The 12021-nt window shown below is 35.6% G+C and overlaps 1 protein-coding gene across 1 annotated transcript in view; it reads right to left on the bottom strand.

Annotated features, from left to right (window-relative positions):
* Window positions 1-12021, bottom strand: part of CFH (complement factor H) — a 77869-nt gene that overhangs the window by 25749 nt on the left and 40099 nt on the right. The window contains exons 8-9 of the mRNA XM_077887112.1: window positions 9769-9957; window positions 9153-9326 (exon numbers count right to left, since the gene is read on the bottom strand). Coding sequence (XP_077743238.1) covers window positions 9153-9326; window positions 9769-9957 — 363 coding nt within the window. The remainder of the gene's footprint in view (window positions 1-9152; window positions 9327-9768; window positions 9958-12021) is intronic.

Below are 12021 nucleotides of genomic sequence, written 5' to 3'. Positions count from 1 at the left end.
TTCCATGTATTTGTGAATTATATCATTCCTTTTGCTGTCACTGATTTCTAGTTTTACTCCATTGTGGTTGAAAAAGATACTGCATAGTCTTTCATGTGCAGTTGAGACGAATGTACTCTTCCACTGTTGGGTGGAAAATTCTGTATATATCTATTAGGTCCATTTTGTTTATATTGTTCAAATCTATAGTTTCTTTCCTGAATTTTGTCAGAGGGTTCTATTTGCTATTCAAGGTGGGGTATTGAAGTCTCCTAATATTGTATTGCTGTCAATTCTCCTCTTTGCATCTGTCGATATTTGCTATATTTAAGAATTCCAATGTTGGATCCACATATGTTGAAAATTGCTGCATCTTCCTATTGAACTGACTTTTATTATTATGTAATTCAGTTTTAGACAAAGTCTTTTTTCTTTTTTTTGCATATATGTATAACCACTATTTGGTTGCCAATTGCAGGAAATCTCTTTTTCCATTCCTTCACTTTTATCCTATTGTGTCTTTATTTATTTTTTTAAAATATTTTATTTATTTCCCCATGAGAGAGACACACACACAGAGAAGCAGAGACACAGGCAGTGGGAGAAGCAGGCTCCCTGCAGGGAGCCTGACATGGGACTCGATCCCGAGACCCCAGGATCACACACCCTAGGCTGATGGCAGCACTAAACTGCTGAGCCACCTGGGTTGCCCTCTATTGTGTCTTTAAATCTAAAGTGAGTTCTTGTTGTCTTTTTTACTCATTCAGGTACTGTATTCCTTTTAATAGGTAAGTTCAATCCATTACATTTAAAGGAATTATTGATAGGGAAACAATTACTATTCACATTTGGCTAATTGTCTTCTCTTTAGCAATTGCTTTTTCAAACTCTTCCACTTTTGATGACTTCTTTTGTTATTTGATTATGTTTTATAGTTATTTACTTTGATACTTATTATATTTTGTATGTCTATTATAGGTTTTCCTTTCTGCTTTATTGAAGTATAATTGACAAAATTGTGTATATAAATTGTATAATGAGATGACTTGGTCCACATATACATTTGGAAATGATTTTCCAAATCGCATTAATCACCTCACATAAATCCTTTGTGGGTTGTTTTTTTTTTTTTTTTTTTTGTAGCTGGAATGCTTAAGATCTACTCTCTTAGCAAATTTCATCTGTACGATAAATTATCACAAATTACAGCCATCATGTTGTATGTTAGATCTTCAGAATTATTCATCTTATAACTGAAGGCTTACATCCTTGAACCAGCATCTCCTCATTTCCCCTATCGGCAAGCCATAGAGAATTGCCATTCTATTCTCTGCTTCTAAGAATTTGACCTCTTCTTTTTTGACTTCATATAAAGGATTATCATGAAATATTTGTCTATGTCTGGCTTATTATGTTTAACATAATGCACTCTAGGTTCAACCATGTTATTGTGAATAACACAACTTTCTTTTTTCTCATGGTTGAATAATATTCCGTTGTACATATATATATATATACACTACATCTTCCTTTTTAAAAAAATTATTTATTTATTCATGAGATACATAGAGAGAGGTAGAGACACAGGCAGAGGGAGAAGCAGGCTCCCTGCAGGGAGCCGGATGCAGGACTCAATCCCAGGACCCTGGGTTCATGACCTGAGCCAAAGGCAGATGCTCAATCACTGAACCACCCAGGTGCCCTATACCACATCTTCCTTATCTATTCATCCATCAGTGGACATTTAGATTGTTTCTGTATGTTGGCTATTGTGGATAAAACTATAATGAACGTGAGGGTGCAGATATTTCTTTAATATACTGATTTTATTTCTTTTAGATATATACCCCAAAATGGGATTGCTGGATCATATGGTAGTTCTATTAACTTTCTGGGGAACTTCCATACTGTTTTTCATACCCCTATAACAAATTACATTCCCACCCAAAGTATACAAATGTTTCCTTTACTTCACATCTCACCAACACTTGTTATGTCTGGTCTTTTTGATAAAAGCCATAAAACAGGTATGAGGTGGTAGTTCATTGTGGTTTTGATTTGCATATGCCTGATGATTAGTGATTTTAAGAACCAATTAGGCATTTGCAAGTATTCTTCAGAAAAATGTCTATTCAGATCTTTGCATATTTTTTAATTGAATTGGAATTTTTTGTTATTGAGTTGTAGGAGTTGTATTATTTATATATCCCTCCATCAGATCTATGATTTGCAAATATTTTCTTCCATTCCATTGGTCGCCTTTTCATTTTGTTGATTTGCTGAGTAGAAGTTCTTTCATTTGATACATTTGATATAGTTTTATTTATTTCAGTTTTTACTATCTGTGCTTTTGATGTCATATCCCAAAAATATCATTGTTAAGACCAATGTCAAGAAAATATTTCCCTATGTATCCTCTAGGACTTCCATGGTTTCAAGTCATATTTAAATCTTTAATTTATCTAGTTATTTTCATCAGTGGTTTAATATAGTGGTTATAGTGGTGTATCACATTACTGATTTGCATGTTTTGAACCATTCTTGAGTCTCATGGATAAACCCAACTCCATTATGGTGTATGAATCTTTTAGTGTGCTGTTGAATTCAGTTTGCTAATATTTTGTTGAGCTTTTCTGTATTTATGTTTATCAATGATACTGGCCTATAATTTTTTCCTTGTAATTTCCTGTCTAGCTTTGGTATTAAAATAATGTTGATCTCATAAAGTAGTTTTAGAAGTGCCCGCTGTCCTCAAATTTTTGGAATGGTTTGAGAAGAATTGGTATTAATTCTTCTTTAAATTACAATGAAACCTTCTGGTCCTAGACTTTTCTTTGCAGAAACAGTTTAATGATTCGGTCTTGTTCCTTGTTATTGTTTGTTCAGATTTTCCTTTTCATAATGATTTTGTTTTGGCAAGTTTTGTATTTAAAGGAATTTACCCATTTCTTCTAGGTTATGCAATTTGTTGGTATGTAATTGTTTATGGTTGTCTCTTATGAACATTTGTATTTCTGTGGCATCAGTTGAATGTGTCTACTTTCATTTCTCACTTGGTTTATTTGATCTTCTCTCTCTTAATCAGCTAAAGCTGATTTTGTTGTCAATTTTGTTTATCTTTTCAAAAAAGTCAGTATTAATATAAATATATCTGTTATAGATTCTGAGGCTTTTTAAAGACCTTTTTAATAGATGCATCTGCTCCCTATGTTTTGCTACCACTTGAGAGGGAATTCTTAGATTATATGCCTTCTTTCAAACCTGCAAAGTCAGTCAGGGTCCTGACAGCTTCCTGTTTCCTTTCCTGGACACAGTACTGAATGTTCAAGTATGTGCTCTCTACCATTCCTGTGGAGTCAATTTGGCTTTCTAAATATGCTCATGAGCCATCTGAAAATTCCTGCACTCACTGTCTGTGAGGCATTCACAAGGAGCTGGCCAATGGATAGCAGGTGTGTGAAATGTTAGGGGTGCCATTAGGTAAGTGGGGTCTGCAGGCAAGTCATCCCCAGTGGCTAGTGGATATGCTCCCTGATGTAGCCTGCAAAGTGCTTAATAGGATCTTTGTCCCTTGATGAATTCTGAGCACTGACTGCTGTGCTCCAAGCTTTCCCCAATCCCTTCAGTCATGAAGATCACCTCAGTATTCTTGATGTGGTGAGAAAAAAATGGGCCTTTTGGTCAGTGACCCACACAGCTGAGGAAGCCAGATGCTAACTCACAGACTCTTTCCCCCAGTGGAGAAATTGCAGGCTTGAGTGGGTCCCTCTTGGCACTGAACTGTGTCACTTTAGGGGAGGAGTGACTCAGATATTAAAACTGTTTCTCTCACCCACTTCAATGCACCCACTCTTGGATCTTTTTGCTGTAATGGTGTGCTAAAAATTCTGCTAGATTCCCAGACCCCCACAAAGATGCTCTTGTCTATAGGTGATTGTCAAAATTGGTGTTCTTTGCCAGAAAGAATAGAAACTTGCATTCTGTCATTTTGCTGATGTCATTCTATTTTTTTCTAGATTGAATGTATGTATTTAAGTTTTAATTTTAATACCAGTTGGTTAATGTACAGTGTTATATTAGTTTTAGGTGTATGATATAGTGATTCAACAATTGCATATATCACCCAGTGATCATCATAACAAGGGCAGTCCTTAATCCCTATCACCTATTTCACCCACCTCTCCTGCCCCCACCACCTCTCACCCTTCTGGTATCATATTGTTCTTACAGTTAGTCTTTTTAAAAAAGATATTTTATTTATTTATTCATGAGAAACACACAGAGAGAGGCAGAGACTTAGGCAGATGGAGAAGCAGGCTCCATGCAGGGAGCCCAATGCAGGACTCGATCCGATCCCGGGACTCCAGGATCACGCCCTGAGCCAAAAGCAGGTGCTCAACCGCTGAGCCACCCAGGCGTCCCTTGTCTTTTTTCTTTGTCTCTCTCTCTCTCTCTTTTTCTCACTTTTCCTTTACTCGTTTGTTTTGTTTCTTAGATTCCACACGAGTGAAATCATATGGTATTTATTTTTCTCTGACTTATTTACTTAGCATTATATTCTTTAGCTTCATCCATGTTGTTACAGATGGTAAGATTTCATTTTTTAAGGTTTAGTAACATTCCATTATATATTTCGTTTTATCTATCTATCTATCTATCTATCTATCTAATCTATATCACCTCTTCTTTATCCATTCATCAATCAGTAGACGTTTAGGCTGCATCCATATCTTGGTTATTCTAAATAATGCTTTTATAAAGTTGCATGTATCCATTTGAATTAGTGTGTTTGTTCTTTGAGTAGATACCTAGTGGTTGGATTATATGGTAATTATATTTTTAACTTTTTGGGGAACCTCCAATACTGTTTTCCAGAGTGGCTGCAGCAGTTTGCAGTCCTACCAACAGTGCAAGAGGGTTCCTCTTTCTCCACATCCTTGCCAACACCTGTTGCTTCCTGTGTTGTTGATTTCAGCCATTCTGACAGCTGTGAGGTGATAGTTTTGGTTTCCATTTCCCTGATGATAAGTGATGATGAATATCTTCTCATGTCTGTTGACCATCTGTGTGTCTTCTTTGTAGAAATTTCTTTTCATGTCTTCTGCCCATTTTTAAATTGGATGATTTGGGTTTTTGGTATTGAGTTTTATCAGTTCTTTATATATTTTGGATACTAACTCCTTACCAGACATGTGAATTGCAAATATCTTCTCTCATTCCACAAGTTGCCTTTTAGTTTTGTTGATTGTTTCCTTTGCTGTGCAGAAGCTTTTATTTTGATGTAATCCCAATAGGCATTCTACTTTTGTTTCCTTTGCCGCAGGGGATCTATTAGAAAGTTGCTGTGGGTGATGTCAGAAAAGTTACGTCCAGGATTTTTGTGATTTCAGGTCTCACATTTAGGTCTTTCAACCATTTTGAATGTATTTTTGTATATGGTGTAAGAAAGTGGTCCAGTTTCATTCTTTTGCATGTTCTGTCCAGTTTTCCCAACACTATTTGTTGAAGAGACTGTCTTTTTCCTATTGGATTTTCTTTCCTGCTTTGTCAAAGATTATTTGACCGTATAAATGTGGGTTTATTTCGGTGTTTTCTATGCTGTTTTATCGATCTATATGTCTATTTTTGTGCCAATATCATACTGTTTTGATCACTACAACTTTGTAATACAACTTGAAGTCTGAACTGTGATGCCTCCAGCTTTGCTATTCTTTTTCGATCTTGCTTTGGCTATTTAGGGTCTTTTGTGGTTCCATTCAGATTTTAGGATTGTTTGTACTAGTTCTGTGAAAAATGCTGTTGGTATTTTGATAGGGTTTGCACTGAATGTGTAGTAGATTGCTTTGAGTGGTATAGACATTTTAACAATGTCTGTTCTTCCAATCCACTGAACGTGGAATGTATTTCCATTTCTTTGTGTCATCTTCAATTTCTTTCATCAGTATTTTAGAGTTTTCAGGGTACAGATTCTTTACCTCTTTGGTTAGATTTATTCTTAGGTATTATTTTTGGTGCAACTGTAAGTGGGACAGTTTTCTTAATTTTTCTTTCTGCTGCTTCATTATTGCTGTATAGAAAGGCAATAGATTTCTGTACTTTGATGTTGTAACCTACAACTTTACTGAATTTATTTATCAGTTCTAGCAAGTTTTGATGGAGTCTTTTGGGTTTTCTATATACAACATCATGTCATCTGCAAATAGTGAAGATTTTCCTTCCTCCTTAGTGATTTGGATTAATTTTATTTCTTTTTTGTTGTCTGATTGCTGTGGCTAGGACTTCCAGTACTCGACTGAATAAAAGTGGTGAGACACCCTTGTCTCATTCCTGACCTCGGGGAGCGCTCAGTTTTTCGCCACTATGGATGATGTTAGCTGTGGGTTTTTCATATATGGCTTTTATTATGTGGAGGTATGCTCCCTCTTTTTTTTTTCTTTAAAGATTTATTTATTTATTTATTCATGAGAGACACACACACACAGAGAGAGGCAGAGACACAGGCAGAGGGAGAAGCAGGCTCCACGCAGGGAGCCCAATGTGGGACTCGATCCCGGGACCCCAGGATCATGCCCTGGGCTGAAGGCGGCGCTAAACCGCTGAACCACCCGGGCTGCCCCGTATGCTCCCTCTTAATATACTTTGTTGAGGACTTTTTTCATGAATGGATATTGTACTTTGTCAAATTCCTCTTTTGGCATCTATTGAAGTTCTTATCCTTCTTTTTACTGATGTGATGTATTATATTGATTGATTTGTGAATATTGAACCAGTCAGCTATTCCAGGTTTTAAATAGTTTGTAAATTTTCAGTTTCTACACACTTTATCATCCACTCATGATTTTTTAATTAAAGCGTTTTAATTCCTTTCTCTGTTCAGCTGTTAATGCTGAGATCCATATTTAGTTTTATAAGTTTCTCCCCCCCCCCCCCTTTTTTTGGCTCATGAAATTTTTCTGTTTGTCATGGAAATGTAAGAGTGGAATATTAATACATTTCAGTTTAGTTCTGTAATGTCAGGAATTTTTCAAAAAAATTAAAATATGGACTGGAAAAAAAATTGAACCAGTATTGAAACCCAGGAATAAATCCACTTGATGGTGGTGAATATTTTTTTAAATGAATTGTTGGATTCCATTTGTTAATATTTTGTTATGAATTTTTGTGTCTATGTTCCTCAGAAATATTGACCTATAAGTCCCTTTTTTTTTGTGGTTTCTTTTTCTAGTTTTGGTTACAGGGTACTGTCTTCATAAAGTGAATTTGGAAGTCTTCTTTCCTTTTCTGTTTTTTGGAATAGTTTGAGAAGAATATTAAGATATTAACTTTTCTTTAAATATTTGGTAGAGGGGTGCCTGGGTGGCTCATCAATTAAGCATCTGACTCTTGATTTCGGTTGGTTCAGGTGGTGATCTCAGGGTCATGAGATTGAGCCCCATGTCGGGCTCTGTGCTCAGCAGGGAGTCTGCTTGGATTCTCTGTCTCTCCTTCTGCCCCTCCTCCTCTAAAAATAAACAAATAAATCTTTAAAAAAAATATTTGGTAGGGTTCACCTATGAAGCCATCTGGTCTTGGACTTTTGTTTATTGGGAGTTTTTTGATTACTGATTCAATTTTTTTGCTGGTAATTGGTCTGTTCAAGTTTTTTCTTCTTGTTTCAATTCTGGTAGGTTTATGTTTCTAGAAACTTATCCATTTCTTCTAAGTTGTCCAATTTGTTTGCATGCAGTTTTTCAGAATATTCTATTGTGATTGTTTGTATTTTTTTAATTTTTTTTTTTATTTTTTAAAGATTTTATTTATTCATAGAGACAGAGAGAGAGGCAGAGACACAGGCAGAGGGAGAAGCAGGCTCCATGCAGGGAGCCCCACGTGGGACTCGATCCCGGGTTTCCAGGATCACACCCCAGGCTGCAGGCGGCGCTAAACCGCTGCGCCACAGGGGCTGCCCGATTATTTGTATTTTTGTGGTGTTGGTTATTATTTCTCCTCTCTCATTTGTGATTTTATTTATTTGAGTCCTTTTTTTTTTATAGATCTGACTAGGGGTTTATCAAATTTATTAAATTTTTTTTTCAAAGAATGAGCTCCTAGTTTCATTGATTTGCTCTATTATTTTTCTAGTTTCTAGATCATTTATTTCAGTTCTAATCTTTATTACTTCCTTCCTTCTGCTGGTTTTAGGTTTTGTTTCTTGTTGTTTTTCTAGCTCCTTTAGGTGTAAGTTTAGGTTGTTTACTTGAAATTTTTCTTCCTTCTTGAGGTAGGCCAGTATTGCTATAAACTTCCCCCTTGGAACTGAGCTATCCCAGAGCCAAGCACATCGACCTTTAAAAGCCCAGGCTTTAAGCCCCACTGGTTATAAGAACTTAGGAAATTTGACCCCTCTCACTTTTCAAGACAATCGCTATGGTGATTCATTTTTCCTATGCACTCCCTTCTGCGTCAAATCTGTCTCTTACCTTTCTCTGTAACCACAGCTCTCTCCGCACCTCAGTGGCCACAACCCGTTTCTCTCCCAAACCGAGTCTCTGTACATCTTACTTCTTCTATGTGGCCTCTTCTCTCTTTCTTTTTTTTTTTTTTAATTAATTTATTTTGATAGTCAGAGAGAGAGAGAGAGAGAGAGGCAGAGACACAGGCAGAGGGAGAAGCAGGCTCCATGCACCGGGAGCCTGACGTGGGATTCGATCCCGAATCTCCAGGATCGCGCCCTGGGCCAAAGGCAGGCGCCAAACCACTGCGCCACCCAGGGATCCCTCTATGTGGCCTCTTCTCGACCTTTAGTTGTGGAATTTATCCTGCCAGTGTTTAGGTCAACTTCTGGGGTATTTAGAATGATTTGATAGTTAACTAGGCATATTCATGGGACAAGGCAAGCCTAGGTTCCTCCTACTCCACTGCCATCTTCATCCCTCCACTGGTGGCATCACTATTATTACAGGTTTTTCCTTTATGGTTCTTTCCTTGTTTTCTTGACTAATACTAATCAGTAGGCATTTATTTTCTATACATGTATTAAGAAGTTTTGTATTCCACTCATACATACTTGGCAAAAAAAATTAAGTATATCCATTAGTGGAAATACAAAAGTTGATATAAATATGTTGCTATAGTTAATATAGATGAGGGTTAGAAAACCATAAATATACTGGGATCTCAGACCATTTACTTACTGAGAGGAACGCATTCGGGAGGAGGGAACCAACCATCCTCTGTACAGGTCATTATATTGTGCCCATTTTGAAGACTGTGACCATTATTACAGTTAACTCTTACAGATTGACCTTGGTAATAGTTTTTTCTCTGTGGCTTTTGTCCATTTTTCAAATAGTGGAACGTACATCTTCCTAAAAATCATAAGAACAATGAACAAAAATTTTTGAAAAACCATAAATTCAGTAAAAATAGTAAATTAAAAACTATTTGTACATTGTTTAAACTATAATGCCTAAGTATTCAAAAATAACATATAACCTAAGAAAAACTAAAGCTACTACAAAGGCATAAAAAGAAAAAAAACAATATTCAGTATTATTTATCTTCAGTTTTTATAATTAAAATATGTATGAATGATATAGGTTGTTTTGGGAAAGCTATCTTTATCTCTAATGGGATTTTTATGGAGAGCTCCTCATAAAGGGGAAAACCTGTATTGGTCTTTTTGTTCATAAAATTCATCTCTAGGCCTTATTTTTGTCATACAAGGCTAAATTATAGTCACTAATGTGTTTTATCCCCTCTACTATTTGAAATATTTACACATACACAATTATAAAAAGGTTTACTTACTGCGGCATGGTACTTCTGGTATCCATCCTTCTGGTGTACAATGAATGGATTCCCAGTATCTTTCTGAAGGAGTCACAAAATTCTCATCACAGTGATAGTAAAAACTTCTTCCTACAGCTACTGGAAAGTATGATCTATATTGCTCATCTAGACTTCCATGTTTTATTTCTGGAAAATCACAAGGCTTCACTTGCAATATAAACAAAACAAACAAAAGCAGTATAAATGTTTTACCTTAATAAAAAAATCAAATTAGAAATTAATTGTTTCATTGGTGAATTATATCCTCTTGTTAACATCAGTTTGCTCATTGCATTTGTGTTTCTAGGACAAGAAAAGTTATAAAAGTCAGATGACTGGGATATCTGATGAGGTGATTGGTAATGAAGTTAAAATTATATCTTTTGGGTATATTTACAAGGAGTCTTGACAGATTAAACTGTACAGACCATTTAATAGATTCTTGAATATGTATATTTTAGGTCTGGTTGATTAAATGAGAATCTTGGTTGAGAGATTAAGGTACTGATTTTATTGCTCATATCATCTATCTTCTTTTTCTTTCCTGTTCTCATTAGAAATTAGAGCTCTGCCTTTTTTAATCAAACCAACTAAATGTAGGGAGATAGTGGGATTTTTTTGTAGATTAACATTCATTAATTTATTTTTCTGTTTATTATAAGTAGAGTAAGAAATATAGAGAAACACAAAAATTTTTCACTCACCACATTATACAGAAAAATAATATTCTTATTAATGCCTGAAACCAGTCACTGAAGCAAGTTTTCCTCTTTTTAATCAGAGAAATGTACTGAGAATATTTCTTAATATCCAAATAGTTAATTAAGATTATGGTGAACATTTGATTGTTATGTCCAATTTTAATTGGAGAATGAGGTATTTCAAATATGTCATACATATGATACATATGACATATATAAGTATTTAAAAATGTCATGCATGTCATACTATATATGGTATATATGACATATATATCATATAATGTAACTCATATAATATCATAATATGTATTTATCATGTACATGAGATGTTTGAAAATGTCATATTTACATATTATGTCATATATACCATATATATCAGGAGCTTTCAAATATGTCATAATATGTATATTTTATAATAAAAGTGAATATTTAATGCCATTATAGTTTGATTCTTTTTAAACGCCAAATGTCCTATTTTTATTGAGGTATAATATAGTTGTATTTTATTGAGTTATTCTTATATACTGAATATTTTTGATATATATCTTTAAGTATTATGTTGTTTATAACACATTTACATATATTTTCTAGAAAAATTTTTCCTTTTCGTTGATGATTTAAAGATAATCTAGTACTTTTTTTTTTTTTTATGATAGGCACACAGTGAGAGAGAGAGAGAGAGAGAGAGTCAGAGACACAGGCAGAGGGAGAAGCAGGCTCCACGCACCGGGAGCCCGACGTGGGATTCGATCCCGAGTCTCCAGGATCGCGCCCTGGGCCAAAGGCAGGCGCCAAACCGCTGCGCCACGCAGGGATCCCCCAATCTAATACTTTTAATACCAGACTAGTACTAGTTTTTTTCCATAAAATGATTTGATTATAAAAAGCCTTGTGCAACACACACACACTCATTACCATGTTCATCTCCCTAAGTTCACATTTTCTTTTTTGTTTGATTAGAGAAATTTTCCAGTAGTTTCTGTAGACTTGTTATGTGGATTATACAATTTTAATCCTTGCATATACTGTTTTTCTTCAATAAAGATTTTTTATTTTTTTTATTTTCTTTAAGATTTTTTTTATTTTTTATTTATTCATGAGAGACACAGAGCGAGAGAGAGAAAGGCAGAGACACAGGCAGAGGGAGAAGCAGGCTCCATGCAGGGAGCCCGATGTGGGACTTGATTCCAGGGTCTCCGGGATCACACCCCGGGCTGCAGGCCGCACTAAACCGCTGCGCCACCAGGGCTGCCCTTCAATAAAGATTTTAAAAAAGATTTTACTTATTTATTTGAGAGAGAGAGCACACAACGGCTGGGGGAGGGCAAAGAGAGAAGCAGACTCTGCTGAGCAGGGACCCCAGTGATCTCAGGACCCCAGGATCATGCCCTGAGCAGAAGGCAGATGCTTAACTAAACACCCAGGTGCTCCTCTAATTAATATTTGTAAATGATACCTTCTCTAGGTATAGATTCTTGGCCTACAATCCGTAACTTTCATTGATAGACTTCCCTCCGTTTTTTTGAAGCTT

This window comes from Canis aureus, chromosome 38, assembly GCF_053574225.1.
Source record: "Canis aureus isolate CA01 chromosome 38, VMU_Caureus_v.1.0, whole genome shotgun sequence".
Taxonomy (NCBI): domain Eukaryota; kingdom Metazoa; phylum Chordata; class Mammalia; order Carnivora; family Canidae; genus Canis; species Canis aureus.
The sequence above is the reverse complement of the archived record's forward strand: the minus strand, read 5'-3'. Positions and strand labels throughout refer to the sequence as shown.